The 16,984-nt window shown below is 33.5% G+C and overlaps 2 protein-coding genes across 2 annotated transcripts; both read left to right on the top strand.

Annotated features, from left to right (window-relative positions):
* Positions 1-7,139: 7,139 nt before the first annotated feature.
* LOC132938800 (uncharacterized) lies at positions 7,140-8,099 on the top strand. The gene is made up of 2 exons (XM_061005810.1): positions 7,140-7,268; positions 7,368-8,099. Exons 1-2 carry the CDS (start codon positions 7,140-7,142, stop codon positions 8,097-8,099), a joined length of 861 nt encoding a protein of 286 aa, XP_060861793.1.
* A 5,109-nt stretch (positions 8,100-13,208) lies between these two features.
* LOC132939526 (uncharacterized) lies at positions 13,209-14,256 on the top strand. Its single transcript, XM_061006740.1, has 2 exons — positions 13,209-13,608; positions 13,749-14,256. The coding sequence occupies exons 1-2, from the start codon at positions 13,214-13,216 to the stop codon at positions 13,750-13,752; spliced, it is 399 nt and encodes a 132-aa protein (XP_060862723.1). The 5' UTR covers positions 13,209-13,213; the 3' UTR covers positions 13,753-14,256.
* The last annotated feature ends 2,728 nt before the right edge of the window (positions 14,257-16,984 follow it).

Here is a 16,984-nt window from a genome sequence, read left to right on the forward strand (position 1 = left end):
AACAAAGGAAACATTTTCTTTTTGGATGCCCCAGGTGGCACTGGAAAGACGTTCATTGCAAATTTGATAATTGCGAAGATAAGACAATCAGGGAAGATAGCAATAGCAGTTGCTTCGTCAGGAATTGCTGCAACACTCCTAAATGATGGAAAAACTGCTCATTCTACTTTTAAACTTCCGTTATCTGTAGATCTTGAGCAACAATCTACATGTCCTATCCACAAAAATGGACCTCTTGGTAAATTACTACAAGACGCCTCATTGATTATGTGGGATGAATGCACCATGAGCCATAGAGCACATATAGAGGCCGTGGACAGAACCTTAAAAGATCTTAGAAACTCCTCTGCTCTCATGTGCGGGATTACTTTTGTATTTGCTGGAGATTTCCGACAGACACTTTCCGTCATTAACAGAAGTACGCGAGCAGATATCATCAAGGCATGCTTGAAATCGTCCCCTATATGGACTTCGATTGAAAATTTAAAATTACGAACAAATATGAGAGCACATCTTCATGGAATCACAGATAGTGATTTTCCACAACAATTGCTAAAAATTGGGGAAGGAATTTTTCCACTCCAAATTTAAGAGAAAATTGTGACATCCTTCTGGATGAGTCACTAGGCCAGATAGTCCATAATTTAGATAATTTAATAGATGCAGTTTACCCTGACATGAAGAATTTGCACGAAAAGGACTATCATTGGTTGTGTTTGAGGGCAATAGTGTCACCTAGGAATGATACTGTCAACGAAATAAACAATATGATTTTACAAAAAGTTTCTGGCTGAATAAAAATCTACAGATCGATCGACACCGTCACTAACATCGAAGACGCAGAGCATTAACCACAGGAATTTTTAAATTCACTGAATCCACCACACGAATTGACGTTAAAAATCGGAATTCCAATCATGCTTTTGAGAAATTTAAGCCCTCCGAGTATGTGTAATGGAACAAGACTGCTTACTAAGGAATTAAAGGACAATTGAATTGTAGCGACCATTATTACCGGCCGATGATCCCAACTGATCTGCCAATCCCGTTTGAACGGGTTCAATTTTCGGTGAAAATATCTTTCGCGTTGACTATTAACAAGTCCCAAGGTCAAACCTTCAAATTAGTAGGGATCGACCTACGAAAGGAATGTTTTACTCATGGCCTATCACGAGTTGGATCTGCTGATAATCAATTTATTTTGCTACCACAAAATAAAACAACATCAAATATCGTTTACAGAGAAGCTCTAACCCAATAAATTCAATTGAAATATGATTGAATATAATTTTATTTTATTTTATTTTCAATATATGATTAATAAAAATGTTACTATAATATAATTTATTTTCATTCGGTACATGTTATTATGTTTTACAACAATAATAAAAATGTAAATTGTATTTGACTTGTAATTCTTTTCACATATATATATATATGTCTATGGCATTAAACGTTACGTTTTACGACAAATGTATTATTTAATGTACCATCTCACAATGTTCTGTTATGTTACATGTTACATCCAAAAAGATTTAAACAATCACAAATTTTAAGGGCAACGAAGTGCACTGGATCAGCTAGTATTATAATATGTATAATTACATCTATATTTTGATATTTATTTATGATGTCTTCAAAGTAATATTCAGAAAGAATATTATTATTATTTATTTTTACAAATTATTTACAAACCATTTTCTTAGGCTAAATACTTTATAAAATGAACATTGTTTAGGATTGAAATCCATATGAAAAATACAGCATGGTAAAGTTTCTTCATCACATATTTGGTCTAGTGGAGGGCACCCCATGTCGTCAATATTGATGATCCCGATGTGAGGAATATACTCTAAAAGAAGTTGTTTTTTCTGATCGCCTTTAACGTATATGAAACTGAACTTTAGTGAATTCAGTACTCTACCTAGTTCTTCATACTCAACATCCCCATATTCCAAAGATAGTTTGTGATAATTACGCTCCAACCACTTGTTAGTTTTCCGACTCTTGTTATCCTGTATTGATTTTGAATTTTTAAAAATCCAATGTTGAGTGGCCCATGTTTCTACATCTACTATAGACATTTCTTTTATCATGTATTTATTATCCCTCCCGAGAATGCAATGGAAATCAATGATGGCAGTAGACATAATTATTATTTGGACGACAGTACTTCAGGAATTTGTTTCAACTTGTCTGTATTTTCTTTGATATTTTGTAACAATGCTTTGATTTTTATAAGGTGCTCTTGTATATCATCACACGTTAATTGAAGTGTTTCAACTTGTTCTTCTTGTGTTTGAATAGACTTATGATTTTCCTCGAGTAAATTTCCAAATTTATCTAGTCTTATACAATATGATTTGATGGTTTGTTCGAGATTTGTTACAAATTTTCTCGTTTCACCAGCCTGTGAACATCCGAACACGTTCATACCTAGAGCTCGACTGATGCTATTTTCTAATGTCACTCGTATTTATCCAACTATTGTGCGTATTATCAAACCCTAGCCATTTTACGAACATCTGTTTTCCCTTCCTACGGATAATTTTCTCGACTAAATAATCGTTTGGGAGATTGGTCTTTTGAATTTCTTCAGAGTAGAAACAACCTAAAATCGGGTTTCCTGTATAATCTTGTAGTTGATAAGTAGTGGGGGATGTCTTGTTTATTTTGGTTATTTTAAATATTTCTGTGGACCAGCTCGGTAGATAACCTTTTGTAAATACCCCTTTATATATACTGATACGGACGTTATCACCAATGTTAAATTTAATTTTTCCATTAAGAATCGGACGTTGCTTTAATTTTACCGAAGAAGGATTGTTATCAGCCTGTCTGGGTGTCATAGATATTGTTCTGTGTTTTGAATTATTATATTCATTAATCATAGATTGTAAAATAGAAACCCATTCATGTGTTCCTCGTGCAGTGAACTCCCTATACATTTTTTCTTTAATTGATCTGTTAAGGCGTTCAACGATACAGGCCTTCGTTGTACTATACGTAGAATATTTATGTATATTGTGTTTCTTCATCAACGCATCGAATGTCGCATTGTAAAATTCTTTACCGTTACCGTTATCGACCTGTAATAGTTTTGGCGAGCGCTTGAGTAGTATTTTTGACATTGCATTTGAAACTTCTTTAGCCGTTTTCGACTTTAAAGGTATAGCGAAAGAGTATTTCGTGTAACAATCTATGATAGTTAGAAAATATTTATAGCCTTTATTCTTTTTAGAATAAGGTATCATTTCCACCAAGTCTGCCTGCCATAGATCGTTTTTACCATACACATTAACTCTTCGCCTTGTATAATTTTTTCTTGCTGGTTTGTGTAGTTCGTTTGCTATATCGCGTTTAGACATTTGGAATTCGTTTTATTAAACCCGTTTCATACAATTCTTCGTAAATTGAAAGTATTTCGTTGGAAAGCCCTGTATTACCGGCAGCTTGTGAGGCTAAAAGAAGTCGTAACCTATCAACCAACTCGTTTGGATCATTCCAATATACTAAATTATGCGCTTGTAATTTCACACCCGAACCCGAGGTGAATAGCTTGCTAATAATTTGCTCATACTTTGTACCACCCTTCCTAATTTTTGTCCCGCCCTGTGTTAAATGTGCCGAAGTATGAATCAGTATTTCTTTATACGTATTTAAGTCATTAGCGGAGTATTGCATTGGATATCTGGAGCACAATAACTCGCTAAGCCCCTGTGTCAGTGGATAAGAGTTTTCTCTCACAACTATTGCACCGTTTTTAAATTGTATTACATCTGTACCTAATTTGATAATGCCATTAGAATATTTTTTTGGGCCATATACTTTATCTTTTTCTTGGTCTTCTAATTTACGAAAATTTGTAAACCGGTTGTCGGATGCGTTGGAAACCATATCATTATCGACTTTGGAAGTCTGTAATTTGTTCAGAGGTTCGATTATTGGCTGAAGTGTTTGTGATACAAAAGATTGAATATCAGCTTTTCCATGTTTTAATGCAATATACTTGCGTTTAATATTTTCTTTAGCTTTAATCAATTCACCGAGTACCTCGCCTTTAGACGACATATTTGTGAATGAAGTGTCTTATAAAAAAACAATAGTTTATATAACAACGAACGTATCAAATCCGTGACGATAGCGACCATTGTCACGTTCACTGTCTTTGTTTATGACAATAAATTCAAATCCTCCTTTACACCAACATGAAGTACAAAAGTTTTTAAACTCGGGATATGACACATCACCAGAGCAATGTTCGTTGTAAACATGCTTTAGGTTTGTCTCGTCTTGTTTAAATAAAACAATAAAATTTGCGTTATCACGTAAAAGTTGTTTAGGTACTTTTGAATAACTCTGAGCCAAATAGAAAACATCTACTAAATTATGGCGGCCTCTGGAAAAGTAAGTCCTTGCAATCTTCTGGTTTTCAGTAATAATATCATCGAAAATAAACACAGAGTTTGGTAAAGCTTTTTCAGGTTCGATAACTTGCTCGTTTTCGTAGAACGTGAATAATTGTATTCCATTAATACCTGATAAAATATCACTCAATAATTTATACTTTGGTTGATCCAATGTTTTTGAATATATGTATACGTTGTGAAATCGTATACCATTTATATGTGTTAATAATGTGAATATTAAATTAGTTTTCCCACAGCCTGAAGGGCCCATGATAAGCGCTCTAATCGTATTAGGTAGAAGCACACCATGTCTTTGTTTTTTATACGAAGTAGGTGGGTTCACGTTTTCAACTGTGAGTTGTATATCTTGTTTAATGAATTTCATTTTTTAAATAAATATCCCTGTAACACTAAGAGCGTAATCAGTACACGATGTCACTCGCTCGAAGAAAGACCAAGAATAAAGGTGCTGGTCTTATAAACACGCTTATAAATAAATTACCATTAGAGCTTCACGTACCTGGTGAGAGTAAATACACGTATACTAACGTGGTAATAGTAATAGTAAAAATAACATTTCTTTATAGGTTATCAATATTGTGGACCTGGCACAAATTTGAAAAAACGATTAGCTTGCGGAGATAAAGGGGTAAATCCTTTAGACACTGCGTGTAGAGAACACGATATTGCATACGATCTTAGTAACTCTATCACAGATCGCAACGAGGCCGATTATATATTAGAGCAACGAGCCTGGGATAGGTTCAAGTCTAAAGATTCGAGTTTAAAATAAAAGGCTGTAGCTTGGGGCGTGACTACCGCCATGAAAGTGAAACGTAAAATCGGGGCTGGATGTGGGTTTAAAGCAGCCATCAGAGCAGCTAAAAACGTAATAAAGAAAAATATCGGTGAAAAAAACCTGATGAAATTAAGTAAAAAGTGTATAACCGTCGCACGAAAAACATTCAAAAATAAAAAGACTAAAGTTCCAAGGGTTATATCAATACCAAAAAAGGGTGGAGTGTTGCCGTTAATCCCGATTTTCGCCGGTTTATCAGCACTAGGAGCACTGAGTGGCGGTGTTGCCAACGTTGTCAAGGTTGCGAATGAATTTAAAAGAAATACGCAATCTCATTTGGGCGGCGGATTATACATCGCGCCGTATAAAGGTAACTCGTATAAAATCGGATCAAGTCTATATCTTGCACCATATAAAAGTGGAGGGGATTTGAAAACGAAAAAAACTAGAAAAACTAAAAAAAATAAAAAAAACTAATAACTACGTTACCCAGAAGAGCGCTGTACGATTTCGAACTTATAAAATTTGCACGTTTGAATAAAATACCTCATTTCATTGGCGTGTTTACTCGAGATAGGTTACCCGTACGTCGTAAACGAGTAGAATCAGCGATTGTTAACTTGGATACGGAAAACGGTACAGGTACTCACTGGGTAGCGTATAGAAAAATCGGAAATCAAGTTGAATATTATGACAGTTTTGGAAATTTACCACCTCCATTAGAAGTACAACGATATTTTCACGGATGTGACATAAATTTCAATTACAGCAGAGAGCAGAAATATAATACTACAAACTGTGGACACTTGTGTTTAAAATTTTTATCATGTATACGATAACGTTAAACGGGAACTCGAGTGAATTGTCATGCGACATTTTTCCACCGCTAGAAGTAGAAAGCACAGCACAAATATGTCTTTTGAGTTTACAGACAAATAATTCGATACCGAACATTGAACCCGGTTGCAATACTATCGGTTTCCGTAATATGATTGGACAAAGAGAGGAAGTTATTATACCCACAGGCTCGTATGAGTTTGAAAATTTAGAGACTGTTATAAAAAAAAATATGCCCGATTATATCGACTGGTTTGAATTAAAAGCAGACAATACCACATTAAAGTGTATAGTCTCGTGTAGTCATGACGTAGACTTATCAGTCGAGAATAGTATAGCGAAGTTATTGGGTTTTAGAAATTATTTATACACTTCTGGTATTAATCATGAATCTGAAAGTACAGTTAAGATAATGAAAATCAATAGTATAAAAGTAGAGTGCAACTTGATTACTGGTTCATTCTGTGATGGAGCACCGAGCCAGATCATACATGAACTTTATCCAACTGTCCCACCAGGTTATAAAATCATCGAAGTACCTAGACATCTAGTTTTTTATGCTCTCAATACGACTTCAATATCTAGAGTATACATCGTGTTAAAAGATCAGAACGATTGTCTAATAAATCTGCGCGGTGAACCAATTACGATTCGATTACAAATAACGAGTGGAAATGGCATTAAAGTTTAATATAAAAAGATCTACAATCAAAAAACCAGTTAGTTTACCGACTGTCGTGAAGAAGTCAACATCTAGACCGAAAAAAGGCGAGATCAAGCTCACGAAAAATAATTTAAATTTTCTACGTTCGTTGCAAGTATAAAAAATAATTATGGACGACTCGTATTTAGACGTTGGGGTCGATTATGTCGATGAGTGTAAAATAACACAAAAGCATTATCATTCGTTCACTCCATACTCAAACATGTCTTTATCAAATAACGATGAAATTAGGATAAGTGTTTTAAATATGGATGCATACACTCTACCATGCGAAAGCTATATTTATATAGAGGGGAGAGTAAATAAACCGTCCGATGCAGTGGGAGATGTACGTTTTTCAAATAATGGATTGGCATTTTTATTCTCCGAAATGCGCTATGAAATAAACGGAATAGAAATTCAAAAATTAAAAACACCTGGAGTTGCATCTTGCTTGAAAGCATATTGTTCGTATACTCCAAACGATTTGAATACGTTGGAGAACGCTGCTTGGGACTCGGCGATGGATGGTGAAGATAATAAAAACTTTATACATCTAAAACATTTATTCGGATTTTGTGAAGACTATAAAAAAATATTACTTAATTGTAATCAACAGCTGATTTTAAATCGCGCATCTACCGACCTGGATGCGATACACGTTGTTGGCGAGGGCGCAACCGAAGCAGTCTCAAAAAATAGAAAAATTACAATTGAACTTACTAGGGTGGTGTGGAAAATGCCTATTATCAGAGTTAGTGATAAAGAAAAATTAAGGTTGATAAAAGTGGTAGATTCGTGTAAAACACTATCATGTGCGTTCAGAACCTGGGATCTCTGCGAATATCCTATTCTCCCTAGAAATACCTCACATTCGTGGACGGTAAAGTCCAGCAACTTGTTAGAAAAACCGAGGTTTGTGTTATTCGGATTACAAACAGATCGAAAAAAAAATATTGAAATAGACGCTGGACGCTTTGATCACTGTCAACTAAAAAATCTTAAGGTTCACTTAAATTCTGAAGTGTATCCATATGAAGACTTTCGTGCTGATTTTAAAAATAATACAACTAGTATACTGTATAAGGCCTATGCAGACTTTCAAAAATCATATTATGAGAAAGAGTATAGTGAACCTTTATTGTCAAAACATATTTTTCAAAACTATTCACCAATCATCGTTGTTGATTTATCGTGTCAAAACGATAATGTGAAGTCGTCAACCGTAGACCTACGTATTGAATTTGAAACTGATACCGTTATTCCGGAAAAAACTACAGCGTATTGCTTAATATTACATGACCAGATTATAAATTATAGCCCGTTTAGTGGCGAAGTTAGAAAATTGTAAAAATGTATATAATTTTTTTTTTTCCTCTTATGTAAAATATTGTAACCTTATGCTAAATATATATATATATTGTAACCTTATCATTATTAATAAATAAAAAAACTTGTTTTTAAATATCACGCTTGTTTTTATTTTACACAATAAGAAAAATAATAATACAGAAAAATAAATTATATTGTGGTCCAAATGGCCCATCGTTTTCCGAACGTCCTTCCTGAATGTTTTCGAGGTGGCTCTCTTGTGCTGGATTTCCCTGTAATTTTTTTTTTAATTAAAATATGTTATGTCGGATTTAAAAAATGATTATTACCTGCGGATATGAACTGAAGTACGATTGTGGTGAAAAAGCTATGGAACACTCGTCATTGTATCCCTGTAAATAAAAAATATTTTATTAACATAACATAATATAAGCTAAAAGGAAAATTGCTAGTACCTCATATTTTTTTACTTTCTCCATCCATTTTTGAACGATCGAATCAGTTGCATATAATTTTAGTTGATTTGTGAAAATGTAGTCGTTCTCGCCAATAACATGTATTGAAAGATAATTATTATCGATGTTCCTCACATGAGTTCTCATATCAGTCTTAGAATTTTCTAACGCTACGTTTGATTTTAAGAATGAAGCGATTAGATCAATTTGGTGTATTACAATCGGTTTAATTATAATAGATTTTCTATTGATAATCTCAAAAATGGTGTATTCTAAATCTTGTAAGGTCAAAAGATCCGTGTGATTTAACAGAACACGACATCCGTCTTGAATTTTTGATTCTAAAACAAGTGTGTTCTCCGAGTGATATGTCATACTAGACATTGAAATTACGTCGTTATCCAAAAATAAATTTCGTTTGTATTTTTCTGGACGATCGAGTATGAATGATAGAATGTTCCCCATAAGTCTGAATATACTTTGTAGAAAATCGATAGGAATATTTACATACCGCGAAGATGTTATAATATGAATCACGGTTTTGAATTCATCGGTAGGATCTATCCCAATGTTTAAAAATTTACGAGCTGTGAAGTCGATGGTTAGATTACTGCAATCGATGAGCTTGGGTGGTGGTGACGGTGGAGTATATTTAAAAGTTTTCTTGTAAATATCTGCCATATTTTCGATTGGACCAGCCATTTTAATTTTAAACACTGAAAAATAATTATGATTTAAACGTTGAATGCGAGACGAGCACACGGGCGGAGTAGACACTCGGAGCGATGTAGACACTTGGAATGATGAAGAGCGACTGATTTTATGAAGTGTAACTGTGTTCTTAGACAATTATATTAAATATTAATTGGTGGGGGGACATCGAATAGTCCCTACAGAGTTATCGTGGTAATGCATGCAGCTACAGGTCTGTTAACGCTGATGATGTTTACAAAGGAATGTGCCTTTATGTGTGTGTGTGTGTATTATATTTCTGTATGCTATGCAGGAAGCTACATGTTCGTTAAAGTTGTTTACGTTTACAAACGGAAAACATTTTTGTTGGAATTATAAACAAAACACCCTATATAATGTAGTGTATAAGTAATATATTCACACTGTAGTTCATCAGACGCTGACTATACATTTTTATATACTACAGCATATTATATGTCCTGCGTAGTGTAGCCGGGTATACATAGTTAGTCGTTGATTTATATTACGCCTCGTAACACTATTGTACATCGTATCATTATACTTATTATTATATTATATATATCCGATTATATTATTATTTACCTTTTTAACTTCTGTATATCTGTGTACTTCAACAGGTTATGGGCCCAGAGTAAGGTCTTTATAATAAAGTCGTGAATAATTAGTAAAATAATAATTGATTAACGAATTGCGTGTTTTTTGTGTACAGACAGTGTACAGCAATAATAATTCGCGAAGTAAGTGCAGTGTAGTGTGCGTGCGTTTCTTAGTGTGCAGATAGTGTACATCTACGTTTTGTTTAAATATGGAAAACGAACAATATAAAATCAACAAACTCAAAGATGCATCAAATTGGGACATGTGGAAATTTCAAATTAAGGTTATCATGAATGCAGCAGAAATATTTGATGTAGTAACAGGAAAATCAAAGAAACCAATTTTAGCAAAAATCGGTAATGAAACTGAAGATGAAGCGAGAAAAAGGCATAGTGTTGATTTTTCAATATGGAAAAGGGCAGATAATAAGGCTCAAAAATGTATCGTCACTTCGCTAGATGAACAACCTCTACAATACATTATGAACTGTGACACAGCAAATGGTATGTGGAACAAATTACTTAGTGTGTACGAACAAATGTCGGACACAAGCATAACAATAGTACAACAAAAATTCTATCGTTATACAATGGATCCTAAGGACAATATAGCCGGTCATATTTCGAAACTAGAAAATCTAAGTAGACAACTAAAACAATTGGGAGAACCTATCTCAGAATCAATGTTGATTACAAAAATTTTGATGACATTACCTGATAGCTATAGGCACTTCTACAGTGCATGGGACTCAATGAATAGTACAAATAGAACGCTAGAACAGTTAACCACTCGATTGATGGTGGAAGAAACACGACAAGTGCAAGGACAGGAGGTCCGTAACGATGGTGCTGAAAGTATTGCTTTGACTGCAAACAAAGGCAAGTATATTAAAAGTCAAAAATACGGGAACAAAAATGATAATACAAAACCAGGAAAATGCAACCACTGTAAAAAACCAGGACACTGGAAAAGGGACTGCAGGATATTCAAAAGGGAACAAGAAGAAAAGAAATCAACTTCCGGTTTGGCGCTTATTGGTGTACAAAGAAAAATTGAAGAAATCGACGACTCAGACAAATGGTATGTGGACTCAGGTGCGAGCGACCACATGACAAATCGGAAAGAGTGGTTCGTCGATTATAAAAATTTTGATGTGCATTCGCCTGTACGTATTGGAGATGGTAAGCACATTATGGCAGTCGGAAAAGGTAACATAAATATTCATACTTATGTTAACAATAAGTGGATAAAAGGCTACTTAAAAAATGTTTTATATGTACCTGATATAAAAGTAAATTTATTTTCTTGTGGGGCATGCCTTGATAAAGGAATTACAATGGTGACAGACAGTAAAGGTTGTACATTTAAAATGGATAATCGTGTAATTGCAGTCGGTGTTCGTGAGAATAAATTGTTTTCAATGCTAATCAAAACAGATATTTCACAGGAAATTGGACACTGTGCTAACGTTGCAGTTAAGAAATTAACATTAGAACACTGGCACAAAATACTATGTCATCAGAATGTCAAACATGTTCGTGAGTATATAAAACACAATCAAATACAATTTACAGATATACAAGGACAGTTATTCTGTGAACCATGCATCTATGGCAAACAGCATAAGGAGACGTTCACTCAGAGCGAAACAATAACTATTGAACCAGGGCAAATAATACACAGCGACGTATGTGGACCCATGGAAGAGAATTCATTAGGAGGTAAAAGATATTTCATTATTTTTAAAGATGATTATTCTAAATATACTTATGTTTATTTTATGAAACATAAATCTGAGGTTAAAGAAAAACTTAATTGTTTTCTGAGTATGGTTAAAACTCAAACTAAAAATGTTATTAAAACTATTAGAAGTGACTGTGGATTAGAATATAAGAATTCTGAAGTTCAATCAATTCTAAATATTTTTGGAATAAAGCATGAAACAAGTGTATCTTATACTCCTGAACAAAATGGAAGAGCTGAACGTTCAATGAGGACTATTTGTGAGGCAGCTAGAACAATGATCTATGCCAAGAATTTTCCAAAATCACTGTGGGCAGAAGCAGTCAATACAGTAGTGTTATCATTCAATTATACTGGTAATTCAGGGAAAGTATGTAAAACTCCATATGAGTTATGGTTTGATAAACTTCCTAAAATAGAAAAGTTTGTAGAATTTGGAATAAATGCATATAGTTTAGTTCCAAAACAACGACGAAAGAAGTGGGATGCAAAAAGTCGAAAAGGATACTTTGTTGGATATTCAGAAACTTCAAAAGGGTATCGTATTTGGTATAAAGAAAATAACGAGGTGTCACTTAGTAGAGACGTTATTTTCAAGGATGAAAGTGTTGTAAATGACCAACGTGTAGAATGTTCTAATAATTTAAATGATAGTAATAACATTGATGTTCTTAGCTTACACAAAGACGGCTCTTTAGAACACAGCAATACATCAGAAGGAGATGAAGTCATGGAAAATAAATTTGGGTCAATAAGTGTAGATGACAATGAAAAACAAGAACATGAACAAGAAAATGGATCAAATGTCAACGTGTACAACTTGCGAGACAGAAGTAATATTAAGAAACCATTACGTTATGATAATTCAGCCTTTTTCGTAGTCGAATCCGATCCAGTGAATTTCAAGGAAGCTGTGGAGTCACAAAATTCAGAAAAATGGATAGAAGCCATGAACAATGAAATGGAATCTCTTGAACAAAACGGAACATGGTCGCTCGTAAGTTTACCTAAGGACAGAACTATTGTAAATTGTGGTTGGGTGTATAAAACAAAATATAATGTTCATGGACATGTTGATCGATACAAGGCTAGGCTAGTAGCAAAAGGGTATAGTCAAATGTTCGGTATTGATTTTAATGAAACCTTTAGTCCTGTAGTAAAGTTCGATTCAATTCGGTCTATATTAGCTATATCAGCAGCAGAACAATTACAACTTCGACAATTTGACGTTCAAACAGCCTTTCTATATGGAGATTTGGACGAAGAAATTTACATGAGACAACCAGAAGGGTTCAACGATGGTACCGAAATGGTGTGCAGACTTCAACGCAGTTTATATGGCCTAAAGCAGTCACCACGATGTTGGAACATAAAGTTCAAAACATTTCTTCTTAACTTTAATCTATTAGAAACAAAAGCAGATCCCTGTGTTTTTGTTAATAGAGAAAATAACAAAGTATTAATCGTCGCTATATTTGTTGATGATGGTCTAGTTGCAGCTACATCGAGTCAGGATGTACATGCATTAATGGAATATTTGAGACAACATTTCAATATTACCGAAGGAGAATTGAATCAATTTTTAGGTATAGAAATTGAGCGACAATCTGATGGATCAATTGTAATGCACCAAGGGTTGTATTGTAAAAGAGTATTGGAGAAGTTCAATATGACTGAAGCAAAATCAGTTCAAATACCAGCAGACCCTCAACATTCATTAGATGACAAGCAACAAAATACTAATTTAACTAGTAAAGTCCCATATCGTGAAGCAGTCGGAAGCTTATTATATCTCAGTCAGATTACAAGACCGGACATAACTTTTTCAGTAAATCTAGTTAGTAGATACATCGAGGATCCAAAGGAACAACACTGGACAGCAGTGAAACGAATTTTAAAATATTTAAAGGGAACTATTAATTTTGGATTGGTATTTAGTTCTAGACAAAAACTCATGTTAAAAGGATACAGTGATGCTGACTATGCAGGTGACTTGGATACAAGAAGATCAACATCAGGGTCAGTATTTACATTAGGATCTGGAAGTATAGCATGGAGTTCACGTCGTCAACAGTGTGTTAGCCTTAGCACAACTGAATCAGAGTACATAGCTTTAAGTCAAGCAGTACAAGAATTAACTTGGTTAAAATTGTTTTTAGGTGAATTGCTGGACCAGCCAAAAACGGTGCCAACAATGTATGGAGACAATCAAAGTGCGATTAAACTCGTAAAAAATCCAGAGTTTCATAGAAGAACGAAGCACATAGATGTTCGCTACCACTATATAAGAGAAAAGTTCAATGAGGGATTGTTTTCATTGGAGTACATATCCAGCAAGGAGCAGATTGCGGACATTATGACAAAACCAACTCCACGAACGCGGTTCAATGAGCTAAGGGAGATGTTAGGAGTTATAAATATTGATGTATATGGGTATATTGTTTAAGGGAAAGTGTTGGAATTATAAACAAAACACCCTATATAATGTAGTGTATAAGTAATATATTCACACTGTAGTTCATCAGACGCTGACTATACATTTTTATATACTACAGCATATTATATGTCCTGCGTAGTGTAGCCGGGTATACATAGTTAGTCGTTGATTTATATTACGCCTCGTAACACTATTGTACATCGTATCATTATACTTATTATTATATTATATATATCCGATTATATTATTATTTACCTTTTTAACTTCTGTATATCTGTGTACTTCAACACAGAATACATGTAATAATTCTCGAATGCCATGCGTGCGAAAACATTTAAAGATTATGCTAACGTCAATGTGATAACTGATAACATAGATATGATAACGCGGTGGCGGGCTCGCGGCGGCCCTTTGTAAGGTGTAGCGTTGGTGGTGTTGGTGGTGGTGGTGGTGGGGGGAAATTATAGAATGTTTATTGTTAGAAATATCAGTGGAATATTATATGTAAACTATATTATAATATATGTATGTATGTGTGTTTGTACGTAAGTGCGTATGTAGGTATTTATAGATGTGATAACTGATAACATAGGTATGATAACGCGGTGGCGGGCTCGCGCGCGTTCGCGGCGGCCCTTTGTAAGGTATAGTGGCTGTGGTGGTGGTGGGGGAAATTATACATCTCGTACGTATGTGAACGATTGTCGTAAACACCAGTTAAATGAGATAGAATATACCTTGTAATCATAAGCGAGTAAGTTGCGCAGTGGTGTGGTTGTCGTATGGGAAGCGACCTGTTCGAGTTCGAATCCCGGTTCGTCAAAAAAATTTTTAAATTATTTTCCGCGGCTAATTGATAGGGAAGAGTGGCGGGGGGAATATCGTACAAGTGCGTGATTGGTGGTGGGGGTATATGAAGAGCGGGGTAGCGGGGGAATGTCGTGTACGTATGTGATATGGGTTGAGCAGAGGTGTATAGATATATATGGGTTGAGCAACAGGTTTCGCGGGTTGAGCCATCAGGTATAGGGATAGGGTTGAGCCAGCAGGTTGAGGTTCCAGAAATCTCTTTTTTATCCTACTATTATTATAGCAATTATTTTTAAGTTATAAGGTGTCCTAGTATTTTGGTTTACACAAAAATGTATCAAGACGTTTAACACTGTGTAAAAAATTAGATTATTATAATATATAATTAGAAAAAATTACCAAAGTCGAAAAAGAGTCATCGAATCAGTATTGTCTAGTTGGTTCCACGTGACACAAAAAGAAAATTAACTTAACTGTACGACATTGATAATTAACTATAAAAAGTTAAGTTACAACAGTAAAAATGTTAACTAAATAAGTTAATAAGTTAAAAACAAAATTAAGTAACTAGGTAAGTTAAAAAGTTTTTTTTTATTTAACTTTAACTTTAACTTTTTAACAAGTTAATGCCCACCTTTGCAAAATGAACCCTCTGAATAGTAGACAAAATTTCAGACAGTTCCTGGTATTTAGATGTTTCACTGTACTATCTTAAATATGTAGTACCTAGTTTTAATATTAACCACTACCTGCCGATATGACAACTTAAAATAAAAATATTAATGTTTCTATATTTTTAATTCTTATATAATTTATTATTACTTTATTTTATAATTTACATCCACATCAATAATGTCGACGGTCGACAAGTTTATTTGTTCAAACAATTTATAACGAATTGAAGATTAATCCTATGCGAATAAGATTCATACACAGATATATATTATAAATTTATAAATATGCAATAGGAATGATATGACGTGTAGATATGCATTTTTGATAAATTAAAACGTACAATAATAATATTATATTATGTATACTGCTGTATAATGTATATTATGTTATCGTTAAAGCATGAAGTTATGTTATTTCATGATATATCTATATACATTTTACACTAACGAAATAAAGACGATAAACTATAATATAGTTTATAATTAATTATCAAGATATTTTGTAAATTCCCGGATGGTTCAGTTATATTGTGTAGGTACATGGGAAATATAGTTAGAGGGTAATATGAGATTTCTGCCACATGTAAACTAGTTATGTGTCGCTTTCGTTATCGATAATAGGTAGGTACGACGATTAAATTGATTACGGTATTTATTAATTTATTTTAAAGTATTAATTCTGGAAATCAATATAAATATTTTTAATATCAAAATAATTATAGTGTATTATTTACTCTTCAACAGTACAGCTAGATAACTATTATGTTTACCTATACTTAATCTACTCTAAATCAGGGGTTGTATAGAATAACTCGTAATTTATTAGTATAGTATTAATTTAATTTTAATGTAAATACTTTAATAAACAGAATTTTTTATTGTTAGACAACTAAGGTTATTAGCTTACGACAAAAATAATAATAGTTACATATAAATGAGTACATTGAATTTCCTAGATCGCGTTTTACATGTTAATTTATTTAAGAAAAAAAAATATTTTTGCTGATGTCTTTAATTGGACTTTGAAAGGTTGGAATCAATAGGCTATTTTTGGTTTATACGTGGTTTCGAAGTTGTACGAGAAGATGTTTGATTGTAAGGAGTTCTCCGCAGGTTTGGCACTGAGTAGGTTCTACTCTTCGCATAAGTTATCTAAGGGACGTCTTTGAGTGACATATACGTTGTCTGATAATTATTACTTCATCTTTGCAGTTGAACAGCTTTAAAATCATAAAATAACGGATTCATAATTTATTATTGGTGTAATAGAAATAACTAAATATACGTTCTAGTTCACTGGAATATAAATTTGGTAGTAACTATCAACTGATATATAATTTGGATTTATACTATGAATATCAAAAAATACCTAAATAATTTTAACTTGCAAACATTATAATAATGTTATAGATTTATGATCATAACATCATTACTAAGTACCTATGCATGGCAAAACATTATTAACATTTTTAAA

This window comes from Metopolophium dirhodum, chromosome 2 (assembly GCF_019925205.1).
Source record: "Metopolophium dirhodum isolate CAU chromosome 2, ASM1992520v1, whole genome shotgun sequence".
In the NCBI taxonomy this organism is placed as follows: domain Eukaryota; kingdom Metazoa; phylum Arthropoda; class Insecta; order Hemiptera; family Aphididae; genus Metopolophium; species Metopolophium dirhodum.

Excerpts from the sequence above, each read along its gene's own strand:
- LOC132938800 (XM_061005810.1), top strand. The coding sequence starts at position 7,140 with ATGCGCTATGAAATAAACGGAATAGAAATTCAAAAATTAAAAACACCT. Across the intron at positions 7,269-7,367 it reads AGAACGCTGCTTGGGACTCG|CTGATTTTAAATCGCGCATC; the intron begins GCGATGGATGGT and ends TGTAATCAACAG.
- LOC132939526 (XM_061006740.1), top strand. The coding sequence starts at position 13,214 with ATGCACCAAGGGTTGTATTGTAAAAGAGTATTGGAGAAGTTCAATATG.